Below are 23,075 nucleotides of genomic sequence, written 5' to 3' on the forward strand. Positions count from 1 at the left end.
AGAGAGAGAGATGAGAGCGAGAATGAGAGAGAGAGAATGAGAGAGAGAGTGATAGAGAGAGAGAGTGATAGAGAGAGAGAGAGAATGAGAGAGAGAGGGAGAGAGAGAGAATGAGAGAGAGAGTGATAGAGAGTGATAGAGAGAGAGAGAGAATGAGAGAGAGAGTGATAGAGAGAGAGAGAGAATGAGAGAGAGAGTGATAGAGAGAGAGCGAGAATGAGAGAGAGAGTGATAGAGAGAGAGCGAGAATGAGAGAGAGAGAATGAGAGAGAGAGTGATAGAGAGAGAGAGTGATAGAGAGAGAGAGAGAATGAGAGAGAGAGAGGGAGAGAGAGAGAATGAGAGAGGGAGAGAGAGAGAGAGAGAGAGAGAGAGAGAGAGAGAGAGAGAGAGAGAGAGAGAGAATGAGAGAGAGAGAGAGAGAGAGAGAGAGAGAAGAGAGAGAGAGAGAGAGAGAGAGAGAGAGAGAGAGAGAGAGAGAGAGAGAGAGATAGAGAGAGAGAGTGATAGAGAGAGAGAGAGAATGAGAGAGAGAGAGAGAGAGAGAGAAGAGAGAGAGAGTGATAGAGAGATGAGAGAGAGAGAGAGAGAGAGAGAGAGAGAGAGAGAGAGAGAATGAGAGAGAGAGTGATAGAGAGAGAGCGAGAATGAGAGAGAGAGTGATAGAGAGAGAGCGAGAATGAGAGACGAGATGAGAGGGAGAGTGATAGAGAGAGAGAGTGATAGAGAGAGAGAGAATGAGAGAGAGAGGAGAGAGAGAGAATGAGAGAGGAGAGAGAGAGAGAGAGAAGAGAGAGAGAGAATGAGAGAGAGAGGAGAGAAGAGAGAGGAGTGAGAGAGAGAGAGATAGAGAGAGAGAGAAGAGGAGAGATGAGAGAGAGAGTGATAGAGAGAGAGAGAGAATGAGAGAGAGAGTGATAGAGAGAGAGCGAGAATGAGAGAGAGAGTGATAGAGAGAGAGCGAGAATGAGAGAGCGAGAATGAGAGAGAGAGTGATAGAGAGAGAGAGTGATAGAGAGAGAGAGAGAATGAGAGAGAGAGAGGGAGAGAGAGAGAATGAGAGAGAGAGAGAGAGAGATGAGAAGAGAGAGAGAGAGAGGAGAGAGAGAAGGAGAGAGAGAGAGAGAGAGAGAGAGAGAGAGGATGAGAGAATGAGAGGAGAGAGAGAGAGAGAGAGAGAGAGAGAATGAGAGAGAGAGAGAGAGAATGAGAGAGAGAGAGAGAGAGAGAGAGAGAGAATGAGAGAGAGAGAATGAGAGAGAGAGTGATAGAGAGAGAGCGAGAATGAGAGAGAGAGTGATAGAGAGAGCGAGAATGAGGAGAGAGAGAATGAGAAGAGAGTGATAGAGAAGAGAGTGATAGAGAGAGAGAGAGAGGAGAGAGAGAGAGGAGAGAGGAGAGAGAGAGAATGAGAGAGAGAGAGAGAGAGAGAGAGAGAGAGAGAGAGAGAGAGAGAGAGAGAGAGAGAGAGAGAGAGAGAGAGAGAGAGAGAGAGAGAGAGAGAGAGAAAGAAAGAAAGAGAATAAAGAAAGAGAGATAAATAAAGTGTAGAAGAGAGTGGCAGAGAAAAAGAAAGGGACATTCACGTGAGAAAGTGAGATGATTCGAGGACAGAAGCAAGCTGACAGAGAGAGATCAAATGATGGAGGAGAGGAGGAATGTGCTCTGAAATGAATTAATTGGCAGAGGAGAGGAGGAAATGAACAAGGAAGAAGGAATGATGAGAGAGAGGGGGAGAGTAGAAGAAAGGGGGGAGAGTAGAAGAAAGGGGGAAAGAAGGAGAGAAATAGACAGACAGACAGACAGACAGACAGACAGACAGACAGACAGACAGACAGACAGACAGACAGACAGAGAACAGAAGAGAATGGAGGGAGAGGCTTTTAAGTCTGACTATTCTGTACTGTGGGCTACTGTTCCTTCAGATCCAATACTAAATTATTAAAGACCTACTGACGACTCAGGAGACACAGAGAGGGAGAGAGGGAAATAAAGAGAGGGGGAAATGAGGTAGAAAGAGAGAGGGAGTGGGAAGACCTTATCTGACATTAAATCATAGGATCACCTGACCCAGCCTCCCCCCACACCTGAAAATAACCTGATTTGGTTGACTCTGATTCAATTGGTAATCACTCTCTTCCATCTGTTCTCTCTCTCTCTCTCTCTCTCTCTCTCTCTCTCTCTCTCTCTCTCTCTCTCTCTCTCTCTCTCTCTCTCTCTCTCTCTCTCTCCCTCTCTCTCTCTCTCCCTCTCTCCCTCTCTCTCTCTTTCTCCCTCTCTCTCTCTCTCTAGATGTTATTTAAAGTACATCATCTATAGGCCTAGATGTTATTTAAAGTACATCATCTATAGGCCTAGATGTTATTAAAAGTACATCATCTATAGGCCTAGATGTTATTTAAAGTACATCATCTATAGACCTAGATGTTATTTAAAGTACATCAGCTATATACCTAGATGTTATTTAAAGTACATCATCTATAGACCTAGATGTTATTTAAAGTACATCATCTATAGGCCTAGATGTTATTTAAAGTACGTCATCTATAGACCTAGATGTTATTTAAAGTACATCATCTATAGGCCTAGGTGTTATTTAAAGTAAAGCTGTATAGACCTAGATGTTATTTAAAGTACATCATCTATAGACCTAGATGTTATTTAAAGTACATCATCTATAGGCCTAGGTGTTATTTAAAGTAAAGCTGTATAGACTTAGATGTTATTTAAAGTACATCATCTATAGGCCTAGATGTTATTTAAAGTACATCATCTATAGGCCTAGATGTTATTTAAAGTAAAGTTGTATAGGCCTAGATGTAAAAAAAATGTTTTTTGTTTAACCTTTGTTTATGCAGGGTTTTCTCATAGAGATCAAGTCTATTTTTCAAGACAGACCTGTTCCAACAGCAGCAGGGGAAAGAAAGTTTCAGTCAAAACAACATACATATACTGACACAACATTGAACAAAACTATAGACGCTTATAGTACAACAATTACATAGTATGTAAAGAAACACAAATGTCATAACTAAAAACCAGCGGTCCCAAAGACAATTACACTATTGTATAATACTTACATCAACCAAGTGTTTAAACTCCACTAACGAAACTAAATCATCAGATTTTAAAATGTTCATGAGAGAATTCCAGGACCACGGAGCTGAGTAACTAAAACTATTTCTTCCATGACCTGTTCTAATTCTTGGTATTGTTAAAATGGGGCCATAATGGCGCCGTAAATTGCATTTATTATTCTGATCTGATTTTAAAAATAACAGCGATAAAGTGGCATTTTACCCAATATGGCCGTATAAATCAGTGTTTACCAGTGTTTAGGCCTATACAAGGTCAATGAAGACCAGCCAACGGTGCTCTAGAGATCACAATTATGTGTTAGATGTGTTTGATTGGTAATGAACTTGAGGGCCGCATGATATACTGAATCAAGTGCTCTCAGGGTAGTGGTTGAGGCCTCCGTATATATACTCAGCAAAAAAAGAAACGTCCTCTCACTGTCAACTGCGTTTATTTTCAGAAAACTTAACATGTGTAAATCTTTGTATGATGATAACAAGATTCAACAACTGAGACATAAACTGAACAAGTTCCACAGACATGTGACTAACAGAAATGGAATAATGTGTCCCTGAACAAAGGGAGGGTCAAAATCAAAGTAACAGTCAGTATCTGGTGTGGCCACCAGCTGCATTAAGTACTGTAGTGGATCTCCTCCTCATGGACTGCACCAGATTTTCCCGTTCTTGCTGTCAGATGTTACGCCACTCTTCCACCAAGGCACCTGCAAGTTCCTGGACATTTCTGGGCAGAATGGCCCTAGCCCTCACCCTCCGATCCAACAGGTCCCAGATGTGCTCAATGGGATTGAGATCGGGCTCTTCGCTGGCCATGGCAGAACACTGACATTCCTGTCTTGCAGGAAATCACGCACAGAACGAGCAGTATGGCTGGTGGCATTGTCATGCTGGATGGTCATGTCAGGATGAGCCTGCAGGAAGGGTACCACATGAGGGAAGAGGATGTCTTCCCTGTAACGCACAGCGTTGAGATTGCCTGCAATGACATCAAGCTCAGTCCGAGGATGCTGTGACACACCGCCACAGACCATGACGGACCCTCCACCTCCAAATTGATCCCGCTCCAGAGTACAGGCCTCGGTGTAACGCTCATTCCTTCGACGATAAACACGAATCTGACCATCACCCCTGGTGAGACAAAACCACGACTCGTCAGTGAAAAGCACTTTTTGCCAGTCCTGTCTGGTCCAGCGACGGTGGGTTTGTGCCTATAGGCGTTGTGGTTGCCGGTGATGTATGGTGAGGACCTGCCTTACAACAGGCCTACAAGCCCTCGGTGTTTAAACAGTGTTTAAACCCTGTACAATGAATATCTGTGAAGTTATTTGGATTTTTACAAATTATCTTTGAAAGACCGGGTCCTGAATAAGGGACGTTTCTTTTTTATCTGAGTTTTTAACATCACTCAAATCTAAAACTGTCAGTAATGTACATCGTACCTGCTCCTTTCTGGCCTCCAGAGACAAACAGGCCTTATGCCGGTAATAAAAACCTATTCACACCTTGAGTTTCCTTATCAAGTTCTCTACATGAACAGCTCAGCTCAGCTTGTCATCAACCCACACTCCCACTCCCAAGTACACTTTGACTTGCTCTATAGAATGTACATCCAATGTAGCAATGACATAAATAGTAACATGCCTGGCATTTGAAAATACCATGCATTTTGTTTAACCCGAATTCAGAACCAGCTTCAAATCATACAGATTATGTTGTATGATGTTAAATGCTCTTTGAGCATTTTCAAAAGCTTCAAATCATACAGATTGTGTTGTATGGTAACTGCTACCACTTGAATGAAAAACAGGATCATCTGCATGAACATCTGGTGTTTCAATATGATCCCAAATGTTGTTGATGAACGACAGTGGACCCAAAATACAACCTTGCGGAACACCTGAGCACAACTCTATGGACTCTATGGACAACCATCCGCCATTACACATTGTGTACGATTTGATAGGTAATTTATAAACCAATCTAGAGCATGACTAGTAATTCTACAGCATTTTAACCTTTTCACCAACACACTGTCGTCCGGGTTAGGGGAGGATTTGGCTGTTGGGGGTTGCAACGATGAGACAAGATCGTAATCACGAAATTGGGGAAAAAAGGGCGTAAAAATGACCAAATATATATATATGCTTTTTGGTTAAGGAGTAGGCTCCGGAAAACCTGGAAACCAGGCTCCGCTTACGTAAATATAATACATAAATAACAGATTGAAGTGAACTGAAATAAAACCTGCATTACAAACAAAAATCTGCCAACTCCTCTCAGTTTAGAGTCTACCACCCCCTCTCTCCTATGGAAACACTTGAGATAAGTTTCTAATTTCCCTGGAGAAAGGTAGCTATGGATGGATATGGATTTCCGATGCTCTCATAGAGAAGTGGGAGCTAAAGCCATCTGTCTGGGAGGCAGAGAGGAGACCCTTGACAGGAGCATTACCATTACATAGTGACAATAACACTTAATCCTACCAGGGGTGCTGGTCTTAGTGTAAAGGCCTGACTGAACCCATCTCAACTATTATATGCATCTCTCAGAGCTGTGAGGGAGACCAGACAGGGATACCACAGGAAGGATAAGAGAGAGGGAAGGACTCTTCTTTGGGGGATTTGGCTGCTGTGTCTGTCTGATCTTAATCTCAGGTTAACCCATAACTGAAATCTTACATAATTTGGTCAGCTGTGTGATTAAATTCTAGCTCTATACATGTTTTTTTTAAATGGAGAATTCCCAGTATGCAAAGTCTCCACCGTCACGAAAGGAAACTCTCAGCCAAAGCATCATCCTATTAAGTCCATTTAACCAGTGTCAAAAACCCAAACACTGGAATTACTGATATTATCCCACACATCCCATTCATTCCCGACAGATCCTACATTTTACGCACATGTATCTGTCCACGGGAGATTAGACTAGACCAGGGAGGGGCAACTCCAGTCCTTGGGGGCCGTAGCATTGTCACGCTTTGCCCCATCCCTAGCAAACACAGCTAATTAAACAAATTGCATTCTTAACTGAAAATCATGATTAGTTAATTATTGGATTCAGTGTTAGCTGGGGCAACAGTGGGACATCAATCAGGCCCCCGGGGACTGGGGTTGCCCCTCCCTGGTCTAAACGATGCGTCAGTTAAGGTGGTCGCAAAATGTTTTACTTGTTTGACTCAAAACTTTGAGAACTGGGATAACTCTGAGCCATCCACAATGTTTAATGGTTGACTGGATTCATTATCAAAGAAACGTCCGATCCTACAGAATCTGAAATGCAGCTTGACATGTGTGTGATGTCCACCTGGCCGTGCTGCTGCTCCAGTTTCAACTGTTCTGCCTGCGGCTATGGAACCCTGACCGGTTCACCGGAGGTGCTACCTGTCCCAGACCTGCTGTTTTCAACTCTCTAGAGACAGCAGGAGCGGTAGAGATACTCTTAATGATCGGCTATGAAAAGCCAACGGACATTTACTCCTGAGGTGCTGACTTGCTGCACCCTCGACAACTACTGAGATTATTATTATTTTACCATGCTGGTTATTTATGAACATTTAAACATCTTGGCCATGTTCTGTTATAATCTCCACCCGGCACAGCCAGAAGAGGACTGGCCACCCCTCATAGCCTGGTTCCTCTCTAGGTTTCTTCCTAGGTTTTGGCCTATCTAGGGAGTTTTTCCTAGCCACAGTACTTCTACACCTGCATTGCTTACTGTTTGGGGTTTTAGGCTGGGTTTCTGTACAGCATTTTGTGGCATCAGCTGATGTAAGGGCTATATAAATACATTTGATTTTATTTGATTTGTGAGCTCTCTGCATATATATAATCTCTAAGCAAATCTGAGTGGACATTTTTTCTGTTAATCGCCATCAAACACTAACGTGATGATACTTACAGTGGTTGTTATTTTCTCTCTCCCTCTCTCTTCTCTCTCTCCCTCTCTCTTCTCTCTCTCCCTCTGCTTCTCTCTCTCCCTCTCTCTTCTCTCTCTCCCTCTGCTTCTCTCTTTCCCTCTCTCTTCTCTCTCTCCCTCTCTGCTTCTCTCTCTCCCTCTGCTTCTCTCTTTCCCTCTGCTTCTCTCTCTCCCTCTGCTTCTCTCTCTCCCTCTGCTTCTCTCTCTCCCTCTGCTTCTCTCTCTCCCTCTCTCTTCTCTCTCTCCCTCTCTCTTCTCTCTCTCCCTCTCTCTTCTCTCTCTCCCTCTCTCTTCTCTCTCTCCCTCTGCTTCTCTCTCTCCCTCTCTGCTTCTCTCTCTCCCTCTGCTTCTCTCTCTCCCTCTGCTTCTCTCTCTCCCTCTGCTTCTCTCTCTCCCTCTGCTTCTCTCTCTCCCTCTGCTTCTCTCTCTCCCTCTGCTTCTCTCTCTCCCTCTGCTTCTCTCTCTCCCTCTCTCTTCTCTCTCTCCCTCTCTCTTCTCTCTCTCCCTCTCTGCTTCTCTCTCTCCCTCTCTCTCTCTCTCTCTCCTTCTCTCTCTCCCTCTGCTTCTCTCTCTCCCTCTGCTTCTCTCTCTCCCTCTCTCTTCTCTCTCTCCCTCTGCTTCTCTCTCTCCCTCTCTCTTCTCTCTCTCCCTCTGCTTCTCTCTCTCCCTCTGCTTCTCTCTCTCCCTCTGCTTCTCTCTCTCCCTCTCTCTTCTCTCTCTCCCTCTGCTTCTCTCTCTCCCTCTGCTTCTCTCTCTCCCTCTGCTTCTCTCTCTCCCTCTCTCTTCTCTCTCTCCCTCTGCTTCTCTCTCTCCCTCTGCTTCTCTCTCTCACTCTGCTTCTCTCTCTCCCTCTGCTTCTCTCTCTCCCTCTCTCTTCTCTCTCTCTCCCTCTGCTTCTCTCTCTCCCTCTCTCTTCTCTCTCTCCCTCTGCTTCTCTCTCTCTCCTTCTCTCTCTCTTCTCAGTTTTTACAATAGTAGCCACTTTTCTCATTGTTTGGACGCCGACGCCCATCTCACAACCCAAAAGCCATGGCAGATGAAGCGGACATGCGCAATGAGCTGGAAAGCCTGCAGACGAAGGCGGACCAGATAGCTGATGAGGTAAAAACCCACACAAAGACACCTACCACACACACCTCACACACACCTCACACACACACCTCCAACCTGAGTGACGGCTCACAGTAGACCTTCGTTGTTTCATGAACACAAGTGAGATCCACTGATACATTGTGTGTGTGTACATCATTGTTTCATGAACACAGAAATGAGATCCACATCAGGGCTCATATTTGAAAAGCATCTCAGCTTGCGAGTGCTGATTTTAGGATTATTTTAGCCTTTTCGATCATAATGAATATGGTTGAATACGGACAGGAGAATCAGCACTTGTACTCTGAGATGTTTTTCTGAACATGGGCCTTGAGCTCCACACCTGAGACAGAAGCAAACAATTAAGTATCTTTATTACATATCAGAGCTCTGTCAACTTTTTCGTTCCACTTTAGCTACACTGTAAAACAAACTGTACTTGAGGGGAGAGAGACTATGTGGGGCTATGCAAGTCATGAATTACAAAGATGTTTGAGTGCTGTTTGACTATAAATAGACTGTATTGCTCTAAGCTAAGCTGAGTCAACCAGACCCTGCCTGAAACACACCATTTTATTTTGGTTCTGATACATTGTGTGTGTGTACATTTGTGTTTATTTTATGAAGAATGTACAGCACATTGCTATCTGTAGCCTACTACTTACCTTGTATTTTACAATCTGTGTAAGTTAACAGATTGTGTTTTACTTTGACAATGAGCTTTGTTTATATTTAGCTAGCTACACTTACCCTTTTAGTCTGGCTTACATGGATAGAAAGAGATCAAATCTGTATATGCAAATCATGATAGAACCTGTATTTATGCTTTGAGGCAGCCATATTGGGATGACTCCTGTAGCCTACGAGAGACAGCTGTTCAGAGTGGTCACTAGCTGGCACAGCCACAAAGTTATACAATCTGATTTTAAACATAACCCTAACCTTAAACATAACCCTAATACCTTGCCCTAACTCTAAATTAAGACCAAAGAGCTAATATTTGTTTTAATAAATCTTTACGATATACAGTGCCTTGCAAAAGTATTCAACCCCCTTGGTGTTTTTCCTGTTTTGTTGCATTACAACCTGTAATTTAAATTGATTTCTATTTGGATTTCATGTAATGTACATACACAAAATAGGCCAAATGGGTGAAGTGAAATGAAAAATAAATATTTTTTCAACAACAACAAAAAACTGAAAAGCGGTGCATGCGTATATATTCACACCTTTTGATATGAAGCCCCTAAATAAGATCTGGTGCAACCAATTACCTTCAGAAGTCACATAATTAGTTAAATAAGGTCCACCTGTGTGCAATCTAAGTCTGTCACATGATCTCAGTATATATACATCTGTTCTGAAAGGCCCCAGAGTCTGCAACACCACTAAGCAAGGGGCACCACCAAGCAAGTGGCACCATGAAAACCAAGGAGCTCTCCAAACAGGTCAGGGACAAAGTTGTGGAGATCAAAGTTGTGAAGATCAGGGTTGGGTTATAAAAGAATATCTGAAACTTTGAACATCCCACGTAGCACCATTAAATTCATTATTAAAAAATGGAAAGAATATGGCACCACAACAAACCTGCTAAGGGAGGGCCGCCCACCAAAACTCACAGACCAGGCAAGGAGGGCATTAATCAGAGCGGCAACAAAGAGACCAATGATAACTCTGAAGGAGCTGCAAAGCTCTACAGCGGAGATTGGAGTATCTGTCCATAGGACCACTTTAAGCAATACATTCCACAGAGATGGGCTTTATGGAAGAGTGGCCAGAAAAAAAGCAATTGCTTAATAAAGAAAAAAATAAGCAAACACATTTGGTGTTCGCCAAAAGGCATGTGGGAGACTCCCCAAACATATGGAAGAAGGTACTCTGGTCAGATGAGGCTAACATTTTGCTTTTTGGCCATCAAGGAAAACGCTATGTCTGGCGCAAACCCAACACCTCTCATCACACAGAGAACACCATCCCCACAGTGAAGCATGGTGGTGGCAGCATCATGCTGTGGGGATGTTTTTCATCGGCAGGGACTGGGAAACTGGTCCGAATTGAAGGAATGATGGATGGCGCTAAATACATGGAAATTCTTGAGGGAAACCTGTTTCAGTCTTCCAGAGATTGAGACTGGGACGGAGGTTCACCTTCCTACATGACAATGACCCTAAGCATACTGCTAAAGCAACACTTGAATGGTTTAAGGGGAAATATTTAAATGTCTTGGAATGGCCTAGACAAAGCCCAGACCTCAATCCAATTGAGAATCTGTGCTATGACTTAAAAATGGGGGGGGTGAATAGTTATGTACGCTCAAGTTTTCATATTTTGATTTTTTTTCTTGTTTGTTTCACAAGAAAAGATATTTAGCATCTTCAAAGTGGTAGGCATGTTGTGTAAATCAAATGACACAAACCCCCCAAAAATCTATTTTAATTCCAGTTTGTAAGGCAACAAAATAGGAAAAATGCCAAGGGGGGTGAATACTTTCGCAAGCCACTGTAGCCAATTTTGACATTGCAGCTGGCCCGTTTAGCAGAAACCACTCAGTTCTACCTCCAGGACAAGACTCATGACAATAAATGTCAATCTGTTACATGACAGGACCTTTGTTGACTCTTTGAGGTAGTGCCAGCCTGACTGCCTGATTGGTGTCAATAATAACATACATCCAGATATTGGCCCATTATCAGCCAAATCCCACTTTGTGTCAAGATCACTTGAGTATTTGACTCGGTTAGTGGACAAAAATCTTGCATGGCACAGGAAGTATTTTTTCTAAAATGGCCATCAGTCTGTTCTGGGTTGATAATCAAAGGGATGACAACATTTGATATAATCACACATCGACACAGATAAATCTCTTGTCTTGTGAACTTTCCTGCATCTTTGGGAAAAGTGTAATATGATTCCCTCCGTCTGTCACCCCGCAGGGTGAACGTGTGGCGTCTGAGGTCGGTAACAGAATGCATTGTCTGATATCTCACCCTAACATACTGTCGCATGTAGCCTACTGTCCTTGGGTTCATTTGATCACAGATTGACAATGCGTTATAATCTCACATTAATAATCTCACATTAATAATCCCTGGTTCAGTTGTCTTGTTATCCACGTCACTGTTATTCTCTCTCTGTTCTCCTCTCTCTGTTATTGAGCACTGCGTGTCAACTACCGTTAGTCAGACATAAACTATATTTGTCATAAACTAAGTGTCATGGTTATGGGTTATTTGTCCTACTGTGTCCATGTTCCCATGGTTTTGCTGCGGGTGTTTTAGACAGTGTTAACTGTACATCTCTCTAGCCTGCCCTTTCTGAGTGGGGCACAGCCTTAATTCAGATGGCCAGAATAACACACTAGCTCAAATGGACCTATTAAACATTCAGGGAGGGATAATGTAATCCAACCAGGCTCTGGAGAGAGAGGGAGACAAGAGAGAGAGAGAGAGAGAGAGAGATTAGATAAGTAGAGGAATGGGAGGGAGGAAGGCAGGGAGGAAGGAAGGGAAGGAGGGAGGGAGGGAGGAATGGGAGGAGGGAGAGAGGGAGATTGAGGAGGAGAAAGGAGAAGCAGAGCAGAGGAGAGGGAGGGGGAGATCGAGTGAGATAAATAAACACATTTAGAGGGAATGATATATGTATGGAAAGGGGGATAGATGGAAAAAGAGGGAAAGAGTGAGGAGAACCGGTCAAAAATCCAGTGGGATTGTGAAGAATTGGTAGCTCACTGTGGGTCAATGTTAATATGTTAATGATATTTTAATGATATAGCTCACTGTGTGTCAATGCTAATGATATGTTAATGATATAGCTCACTGTGTCAATGTTAATATGTTAATGATATGTTAATGATATAGCTCACTGTGTGTCAATGTTAATATGTTAATGATATGTTAATGATATGACTGTTTGTCAATGTTAATCATATGATATACCAGGTGTGTGCCCCACCAGGTGTATTCATTACCAGGTATATTCATTACCAGGTGTATTCATCACCAGGTGTATTCATTAACAGGTATATTCATCACCAGGTGTATTCATCACGAGGTGTATTCATCACCAGGTGTATTCATTAACAGGTATATTCATCACCAGGTGTACTCATCACCAGGTGTATTCATCACAAGGTGTATTCATCACCAGGTGTATTCATCGCCGGGTGTATTCATCCCCAGGTGTATTCATCACCAGGTGTATTCATCACCAGGTGTACTCATCACCAGGTGTATTCATCACCAGGTGTATTCATCACCAGGTGTACTCATCACCAGGTGTATTCCCCACCAAGTGTGTTCCCCATCAGATGCATTCCCCACCAGGTGTATTCCCCACCAGGTGTACTCATCACCAGGTGTATTCGCCACCAAGTGTATTCCCCATCAGGTTTATTCCCCACCAGATGTATTCCCCATCAGGTGTGTGGTACAGTACAGTAGTAGAGAAGAGATTCACCACCAAGTGTATTCATCACCAGGTGTATTCATCACCAGGTGTATTCCCCACCAGGTGTATTCATCACCAGGTGTATTCATCACCAGGTGTATTCATCACCAGGTGTATTCACCACCAAGTGTATTCATCACCAGGTGTGAGGTACAGTTCAGTAGTAGAGAAAAGATTCATCACCAGGTGTGTGGTAGAGTACAGTAGTAGAGAAGAGATTCATCACCAGGTGTATTCATCACCAGGTGTATTCATCACCAGGTGTATTCATCACCAGGTGTATTCATCAGCAGGTGTATTCATCAGCAGGTGTATTCCCCACCAGGTGTATTCCCCACCAGGTGTATTCATCACCAGGTGTATTCATCACCAGGTGTACTCATCACCAGGTGTATTCCCCACCAGGTGTATTCATCACCAGGTGTACTCATCACCAGATGTGTTCCCCACCAAGTGTGTTCCCCACCAGGTGTATTCATCACCAGGTATATTCCCCACCAGGTGTATTCATCACCAGGTGTATTCATCACCAGGTGTATTCATCACCAGGTGTGTGGTACAGTACAGTAGTAGAGAAGAGATTCATCACCAGGTGTATTCATCACCAGGTGTATTCATCACCAGGTAAATTCATCACCAGGTGTATTCCCCACCAAGTGTGTTCCCCATCAGGTGTATTCCCCACCAGGTGTATTCATCACCAGGTGTATTCATCACCAGGTGTATTCATCACCAGGTGTATTCATCACCAGGTGTGTGGTACAGTACAGTAGTAGAGAAGAGATTCATCTGACAACTCTCTAATATGGGTGTTTTCTCTCCACAGTCGCTGGAGAGCACTCGGCGTATGCTGGCCATGGTTGAGGAGGTAAGGTCACACACACACACACACACACACACACACACACACACACACACACACACACACACACACACACACACACACACACACACACACACACACACACACACACACACACACACACACACACACACACACACACACACACAAACATCTTATTCTAATAGAGAGACAAATTAAACTTTCTAATTTCAGAGTGGAATATAAGCACTTGTACCTCCCCTGTAGTGAAGTTAAATTTTTGGTTCAGTTTTACATAATTTGTTTTCGAAAAAAAGCACATCTCCCTACGTTTTTAGAGTTTAACTCCTCCCAGTCGAGGGACTAGCCTCAGTTCTACGACACTCCTACTTTCTGGAAGACAATGGCTGAATAGTGCTTTCAATGTCCCGTCAATCTGTGACTGTGTCTGTTTCCAGAGTGCTTTAAATTGTATAGACAGACAGAGGATGAAAGGCCAATATCTCAGCATGTATTATGCATGAGTAGGTCGACAGGAGGTTGGTGGTGCCTTAATTGGGGAGGACAGGCTCTTGGTAATGGCTGGAGTGGAATCAGTGGAATGGTATCAAATACATCAAACACATGGTTTCCATGGTTTCCATGTGTTTGATGCCATTCCATTTGCTCCGTTCCGGCCATTATTATGAGCCGTCCTCCCCTCAGCAGCCCCTACACATAACCAGAGGAATGAGTGGAATAGTATCGTCCTCCCCTCAGCAGCCCCTACACATAACCAGAGGAATGAGTGGAATAGTATCGTCCTCCCCTCAGCAGCCCCTACACATAACCAGAGGAATGAGTGGAATAGTATCGTCCTCCCCTCAGCAGCCCCTACACATAACCAGAGGAATGAGTGGAATAGTATCGTCCTCCCCTCAGCAGCCCCTACACATAACCAGAGGAATGAGTGGAATAGTATCGTCCTCCCCTCAGCAGCCCCTACACATAACCAGAGGAATGAGTGGAATAGTATCGTCCTCCCCTCAGCAGCCCCTACACATAACCAGAGGAATGAGTGGAATAGTATCGTCCTCCCCTCAGCAGCCCCTACACATAACCAGAGGAATGAGTGGAATAGTATCGTCCTCCCCTCAGCAGCCCCTACACATAACCAGAGGAATGAGTGGAATAGTATCGTCCTCCCCTCAGCAGCCCCTACACATAACCAGAGGAATGAGTGGAATAGTATCGTCCTCCCCTCAGCAGCCCCTACACATAACCAGAGGAATGAGTGGAATAGTATCGTCCTCCCCTCAGCAGCCCCTACACATAACCAGAGGAATGAGTGGAATAGTATCGTCCTCCCCTCAGCAGCCCCTACACATAACCAGAGGAATGAGTGGAATAGTATCGTCCTCCCCTCAGCAGCCCCTACACATAACCAGAGGAATGAGTGGAATAGTATCGTCCTCCCCTCAGCAGCCCCTACACATAACCAGAGGAATGAGTGGAATAGTATCGTCCTCCCCTCAGCAGCCCCTACACATAACCAGAGGAATGAGTGGAATAGTATCGTCCTCCCCTCAGCAGCCCCTACACATAACCAGAGGAATGAGTGGAATAGTATCGTCCTCCCCTCAGCAGCCTCAGCAGCCCCTACACATAACCAGAGGAATGAGTGGAATAGTATCGTCCTCCCCTCAGCAGCCTCAGCAGCCCCTACACATAACCAGAGGAATGAGTGGAATAGTATCGTCCTCCCCTCAGCAGCCTCAGCAGCCCCTACACATAACCAGAGGAATGAGTGGAATAGTATCGTCCTCCCCTCAGCAGCCCCTACACATAACCAGAGGAATGAGTGGAATAGTATCGTCCTCCCCTCAGCAGCCCCTACACATAACCAGAGGAATGAGTGGAATAGTATCGTCCTCCCCTCAGCAGCCCCTACACATAACCAGAGGAATGAGTGGAATAGTATCGTCCTCCCCTCAGCAGCCCCTACACATAACCAGAGGAATGAGTGGAATAGTATCGTCCTCCCCTCAGCAGCCCCTACACATAACCAGAGGAATGAGTGGAATAGTATCGTCCTCCCCTCAGCAGCCCCTACACATAACCAGAGGAATGAGTGGAATAGTATCGTCCTCCCCTCAGCAGCCCCTACACATAACCAGAGGAATGAGTGGAATAGTATCGTCCTCCCCTCAGCAGCCCCTACACATAACCAGAGGAATGAGTGGAATAGTATCGTCCTCCCCTCAGCAGCCCCTACACATAACCAGAGGAATGAGTGGAATAGTATCGTCCTCCCCTCAGCAGCCCCTACACATAACCAGAGGAATGAGTGGAATAGTATCGTCCTCCCCTCAGCAGCCCCTACACATAACCAGAGGAATGAGTGGAATAGTATCGTCCTCCCCTCAGCAGCCCCTACACATAACCAGAGGAATGAGTGGAATAGTATCGTCCTCCCCTCAGCAGCCCCTACACATAACCAGAGGAATGAGTGGAATAGTATCGTCCTCCCCTCAGCAGCCCCTACACATAACCAGAGGAATGAGTGGAATAGTATCGTCCTCCCCTCAGCAGCCCCTACACATAACCAGAGGAATGAGTGGAATAGTATCGTCCTCCCCTCAGCAGCCCCTACACATAACCAGAGGAATGAGTGGAATAGTATCGTCCTCCCCTCAGCAGCCCCTACACATAACCAGAGGAATGAGTGGAATAGTATCGTCCTCCCCTCAGCAGCCCCTACACATAACCAGAGGAATGAGTGGAATAGTATCGTCCTCCCCTCAGCAGCCCCTACACATAACCAGAGGAATGAGTGGAATAGTATCGTCCTCCCCTCAGCAGCCTCAGCAGCCCCTACACATAACCAGAGGAATGAGTGGAATAGTATCGTCCTCCCCTCAGCAGCCCCTACACATAACCAGAGGAATGAGTGGAATAGTATCGTCCTCCCCTCAGCAGCCCCTACACATAACCAGAGGAATGAGTGGAATAGTATCGTCCTCCCCTCAGCAGCCTCAGCAGCCCCTACACATAACCAGAGGAATGAGTGGAATAGTATCGTCCTCCCCTCAGCAGCCCCTACACATAACCAGAGGAATGAGTGGAATAGTATCGTCCTCCCCTCAGCAGCCCCTACACATAACCAGAGGAATGAGTGGAATAGTATCGTCCTCCCCTCAGCAGCCCCTACACATAACCAGAGGAATGAGTGGAATAGTATCGTCCTCCCCTCAGCAGCCCCTACACATAACCAGAGGAATGAGTGGAATAGTATCGTCCTCCCCTCAGCAGCCCCTACACATAACCAGAGGAATGAGTGGAATAGTATCGTCCTCCCCTCAGCAGCCCCTACACATAACCAGAGGAATGAGTGGAATAGTATCGTCCTCCCCTCAGCAGCCCCTACACATAACCAGAGGAATGAGTGGAATAGTATCGTCCTCCCCTCAGCAGCCCCTACACATAACCAGAGGAATGAGTGGAATAGTATCGTCCTCCCCTCAGCAGCCCCTACACATAACCAGAGGAATGAGTGGAATAGTATCGTCCTCCCCTCAGCAGCCCCTACACATAACCAGAGGAATGAGTGGAATAGTATCGTCCTCCCCTCAGCAGCCCCTACACATAACCAGAGGAATGAGTGGAATAGTATCGTCCTCCCCTCAGCAGCCCCTACACATAACCAGAGGAATGAGTGGAATAGTATCGTCCTCCCCTCAGCAGCCCCTACACATAACCAGAGGAATGAGTGGAATAGTATCGTCCTCCCCTCAGCAGCCCCTACACATAACCAGAGGAATGAGTGGAATAGTATCGTCCTCCCCTCAGCAGCCCCTACACATAACCAGAGGAATGAGTGGAATAGTATCGTCCTCCCCTCAGCAGCCCCTACACATAACCAGAGGAATGAGTGGAATAGTATCGTCCTCCCCTCAGCAGCCCCTACACATAACCAGAGGAATGAGTGGAATAGTATCGTCCTCCCCTCAGCAGCCCCTACACATAACCAGAGGAATGAGTGGAATAGTATCGTCCTCCCCTCAGCAGCCTCAGCAGCCCCTACACATAACCAGAGGAATGAGTGGAATAGTATCGTCCTCCCCTCAGCAGCCTCAGCAGCCCCTACACATAACCAGAGGAATGAGTGGAATAGTATCGTCCTCCCCTCAGCAGCCTCAGCAGCCCCTACACATAACCAGAGGAATGAGTGGAATAGTATCGTCCTCCCCTCAGCAGCCCCTACACATAACCAGAGGAATGAGTGGAATAGTATCGTCCTCCCCTCAGCAGCCCCTACACATAACCAGAGGAATGAGTGGAATAGTATCGTCCTCCCCTCAGCAGCCCCTACACATAACCAGAGGAATGAGTGGAATAGTATCGTCCTCCCCTCAGCAGCCCCTACACATAACCAGAGGAATGAGTGGAATAGTATCGTCCTCCCCTCAGCAGCCTCCTGAAAGTAGGTAGCTACACGTCCATAACCGTTGTCGTGACGTTGGCCTGTGTTTGATGGTTGATTGTGGAGAGCGTTCGCAATTTCGGCTGTTTTATTTTCGCTAATGGCATAATTAGGGTTGGTATCGCTGCTGAGGTCAGAGATCAATCATTTTATGGGTGGAGGTTCACTAATTAGCGGAGGAGTGGTGACCTCCTCCTTTGATAGCTTGCACATTATTAGAAACATTTTGACGACAAATGTTCTTATTTTTCTTTTTCAAAGTTTGAGTTTGGAATTCGTTGGAAGCTGCAAAGACAATTTGAATCTATTTATAGATGTTGACGAACCGTCAGTAATGTGGAAGTTGGACTTGAATGAATTTGCAAAAGCAAATTGAATTAATCAATCAATGCCAATGATTAATCCTAACCTGGGTAGGCTATCTGGATATGACATTTTAATTAACCTGAGAGGTTGCTTCATCCAGGTTAATATGAGAAGTTTAAAAGTGTCTCATTTGATTGGAAGAACATTAAGGTATGTTCAACAATTTAACTTATTAAATTTAATGAGACGATAATCCATGCAATCTCCATTGATTGGATATCATAAGTGTAAACAGTAGATCACTATGTTTACACTTATGGTACTATGTACTATGGTACACTTCGCCGAAGCCACATGGGATTCCCGCTGGGGCGGGACTTGTGTCAGTACTGGATCACTGAATGGTTTTGCAAAAACCATATTTTACTGATTGATCAATTTAATGATAAATCAAACCTGTATAGGCAATTTGGGTATTAAACTTTAATTAACCTGAGAAGTTGCTTCATCTAGGTTTGTTTGGAGAAAGTTTACAATGTCTTATTTAGAAAATCATTTTTTTTTTAAATGAAAGTTATTTAAAAGATCCATTTGAGAATGTAAATCTGGCAATTTCACTTATTAGTTCAATTGAATAAGACATCGATATCCGTCTGGATATCATAAGTAATGACTTGTGTGAACTGAATAATTATTCTCGAAGGAAAGTACTGGCACACACTTCAGCCGTCACTGATTGCACACGCTGAAATCAAACGAAAGTACCCGAGGCGGGACTTCCGTTCTGCAAGGTGGAGGAATTACAATGTGGCACAAGACAAAATGTCTCTTTTCCTTTTGTTAGCTTAACATCTTGTGCAAGCTAATCCTACTTTTTACGCTTTCAGCAAAACACAGGACGGGAAAGGTTTTACTTATAACTATTATGTTTAAACCCTTTTCGGCGTTTTTTTTACCATGTTTTAACCGGAACACTCTGCAAACAACGAACTGCACCGTGGTCTACTCGCGTAGAAACACGAGAGAGACAGAGATAATTATCGCTGGTCAAGCTAATATCTCCTGAATTTCAATCGGCTGGCTCTTGGTCCTCGCTCAAGAAATGAATAATGACCGAGCCTACACGCGTCTGAAACGCGCGAGGCAGAAATAGCCCTGCGTTTGGCCAAACGCTCTATTTCTCAGATTTCTATAATTAGCTTCATCAGCCCTCATACAGAAATGTATTCGCTTACGGTACCCACTGACTACGGCAGAACACAACACGGAGGCATTTCTCCAGAGCACACACGCACCAAGAATTCCTGTCTCCAACTCCCATAATGTGTATAATAAACTTGGTATATTATGTAATCTGTTTTTAACTTTTATATAGACTGAATCAAAATGAAAGCGTCATCCTATTTTAGAAGTCTCACACGGGGCACCAATTTTGTTGTGTCTTTGGCTATGCCGGATTAAGTGATATGACATGCTATTCTATAAAATCCTTTCTCTGTAATTAATATTACCTGATTGAGCTAATCATGTAAATGTAATTAACTAGAAAGTCGGGGCACCACAAAATAATATTTATAGAGCTGTTATCTTCCGAATAAACTCTTAAAGACCTAGTAATATTTTACATCAATAGCAGTCAATATTAAATGTCACCTTATTTCAGTCTCATCTGAGAGTTGTAAATTCTTGGTTATCTTCACAAACCTTGGCTAACAAGTTGAATCAGCAATACAAAACTGGGTTTTATTATTTATTTACTAAATACCTAACTAATCACACAGAATTACATATACACAGAATGAATCATACCTTGATTACAAATTATGTCATAAAGGAAAACGTCCCTAGCTGTCACGACTTCCGCCGAAGTTGGCTCCCCTGCCTGTTCGGGCAGTGCTTGGCGGTCGTCGTCACCGGCCTACTAGCCGCCACCGATCCCTTTTTCGTTTTCTGTTTGTTTTGTCTTATTAGTTGCACCTGTGTCTTTTGTGTTTGCTTGATGGGCTTCCTTATGAATAGAAAACGTTTGACCTCTGTCATTGCCAACAAAGGGTATATAACAAAGTATTGAGATAAACTTTTGTTATTGACCAAATACTTATTTTCCATCATAATTTGCAAATAAATTCATGAAAAATCATATAATGTGATTTTCTGGCTCAATTTGTCTGTCATAGTTGAAGTGTACCTATGATGAAAATTACAGGCCTCTCTCATAAGTGGGAGAACTTGCACAATTGGTGGCTGACTAAATACTTTTTTGCCCCACTGTATAACGTGTAGACTTTCCCAGATACAGTTTACGTCACCCTGTCATCAGTCATAATGTCTCAGATGACAACCGAACTGACATCATATTCATTAAGTACCAAAGCATATTTTCATCTGGTTCTATAACTGAAATATGGTTCCTTTCCCCCACTTGTTTGATATTCCCAGACTCTCTGTTTAACAAAGGCTATTCAAGAGTCCCTCTGTAGAGTCAGAGAGAGAGGGAAGGGAGAAAGGTATTCATGGGGAGGGTCATAAACCTTACCCACAGGCCAACGTCATGACACCATGGACCATGTGACGCCAACACTGTCTATAATCCTAGGTCACAACATGGATTTAATATGTATGGCTGTTACAAACATACCTTCTAGGATATAGTATGTTCCTGAGTGGCACAGTGGTCTAAGACACTGCATCTCAGTGCAAGAGGCGTCACTGCATTACCTGGTTTGAATACAGGCTGCATCACATCCGGCCGTGATTGGCAGTCCCATAGGGTGGCGCACAATTGGCTCAGAGTCGTCCGGGTTTGTCCGGGGTAGGCTGTCATTGTAAATAAGAATGTGTTCTTATTAACTGACCTGCCTAGTTAAATAAAGGTTAAATAAAAAAATAAAAAATGCTGAGCTTCAGCAACGTGTGTCTGTAGGCTAACACTCCACTGGTTTAAGCACTGAAGAGGAAGGGGGTGAGGTTTCAGTGCCTGGTTGTATTTCAGTGCATTCGGAAAGTTTTCAGACCCCTTGACTTTGTCCACATTTTTTTACGCTACAACCTTATTCGAAAATGGATTCAATTATTTTATCCCCCTCATCAATCTAGACACAATACCCCATAATAACAAAGCGAAACATGTTTTTAGACATTTTTTGCAAATGTATTAAAAATGTAGAACTGAAATATTACATTTACATAAGTATTCAGACCCTTTCTCACAGTACTATGTGCATAAGTACTATGTTATTGTTTACCTAGGCTCACTCCTCTCCTAGAATAATACCTTCTTTATTTCACTGATGTTTTTCGTTCACACGTAGAACATTGACCTGTCAAACATCACGTTTATAGTTGTAACTCTTTCACGGCTATGAAGCTTGGTTGTTAAGAAAAATACCGTAGTTCTTTAGCTACCAAGGCTTTGAGAAACCCACCCACCCAGGTCAATACTTTTCCAAATATCCAATTACAGACTTCGTCTCTCAGGCACAGGTGATAGCCGTTGAGTGGACTTTGAACTAGCGGCGCTAGGCTAATAGAATCAGCTAAGAGTGCGTATTGGTGTATGGAGCTATCCGTTTAAGCGCAGTGGAAGCCCTCTCTTTGACTGAAAGGGTGTGTTGTTACGTTTTATGGAGGTTGTGAATATGTTGACTGAGTGGGGGTGTTACGTTTTATGGAGGTTGTGAATATGTTGACTGAGTGGGGGTGTTACGTTTTATGGAGGTTGTGAATATGTTGACTGAGTGGGGGTGTTACGTTTTATGGAGGTTGTGAATATGTTGACTGAGTGGGGGTGTTACGTTTTATGGATGTTGTGAATATGTTGACTGAGTGGGGGTGTTACGTTTTATGGAGGTTGTGAATATGTTGACTGACGGTTTCCTGGGCTATCCATCTCCTTGATGTAATGTTGTTCGACTCTGCCTCTGTCCTCTAGTCTGTCTTTAATCAGCCCCACAAACTGAGTTATCCGCTGAGCCGCCCTGTTATGAAGCATTATAACACTACGTAAGGTTGTCATTGACTGAGATGTCATAGACTTGACTGGGGTTTATGAATTTAGCAACGGAGCATTCAGTGGGGCATCAGGCACATATTCCAGTTGACTATTTCAACGCAAAGATTTGAACCAACTAGTGACAGAGGGGTTTAATCTACCTGTCTGTCCCCCATGTACGCTTTGAGCCGTTCAGGATGAGAAGAGAGAGAGACAGTATTATAGTCTGTTATATCAGGACTCTGTGGAAATGGTGGAGGGAGGGAGAGAGCAGGAGGAAAATAATCAATGCTGCTAGTCGGTGGCTATCTCCAGAGAGACGGGATCTGAAGAACATATGTAATCCCTCATCTCTCACAGACAGACAGACAGATACAGACAGATACAGACAGACAGACAGACAGACAGACAGACAGACAGACAGACAGACAGACAGACAGACAGACAGACAGACAGACAGACAGACAGACTCTAGAATGTAAACAAGATGACACTGACAAAAGGTGAAAATCATAGGTAATATATGTCTGGAAACACTTTGAAATCTGTCCTGCTCCTACTGAATGTTTGGTGGGAAAGTGGCAGTTGAAATCTGTCCTGCTCCTACTGAATGTTGGGTGGGAAAGTGGCAGTTGAAAGCTGTCCTGCTCCTACTGAATGTTGGGTGGGAAAGTGGCAGTTGAAATCTGTCCTGTTCCTACTGAATGTTGGGTGGGAAAGTGGCAGTTGAAATCTGTCCTGTTCCTACTGAATGTTGGGTGGGAAAGTGGCAGTTGAAAGCTGTCCTGTTCCTACTGAATGTTGGGTGGGAAAGTGGCAGTTGAAAGCTGTCCTGTTCCTACTGAATGTTGGGTGGGAAAGTGGCAGTTTCAAATACACAGTAATAGCAGTGTCATATGTCTCCATGTAATTGGGTCATTATGTGAAATTTAACCATAAATA

General features: G+C 44.1%; 1 protein-coding gene across 2 annotated transcripts in view; it reads left to right on the top strand.

The window, feature by feature from the left end:
- LOC129813220 (synaptosomal-associated protein 25-B-like) overlaps positions 1 to 23,075 on the top strand; it is an 84,632-nt gene that overhangs the window by 31,927 nt on the left and 29,630 nt on the right. Inside the window, exons 2-4 of one of the 2 annotated variants that reach the window (XM_055865501.1) lie at positions 7,977 to 8,114; positions 11,039 to 11,059; positions 13,378 to 13,419. In XM_055865501.1, the coding sequence (XP_055721476.1) occupies positions 8,043 to 8,114; positions 11,039 to 11,059; positions 13,378 to 13,419 (135 nt within the window). In that variant the 5' untranslated portion in view covers positions 7,977 to 8,042. The remainder of the gene's footprint in view (positions 1 to 7,976; positions 8,115 to 11,038; positions 11,060 to 13,377; positions 13,420 to 23,075) is intronic. The other variant, XM_055865503.1, reaches the window with a different exon arrangement.

The sequence above is a fragment of the Salvelinus fontinalis genome, chromosome 16, assembly GCF_029448725.1.
Source record: "Salvelinus fontinalis isolate EN_2023a chromosome 16, ASM2944872v1, whole genome shotgun sequence".
Lineage (NCBI taxonomy): Eukaryota > Metazoa > Chordata > Actinopteri > Salmoniformes > Salmonidae > Salvelinus > Salvelinus fontinalis.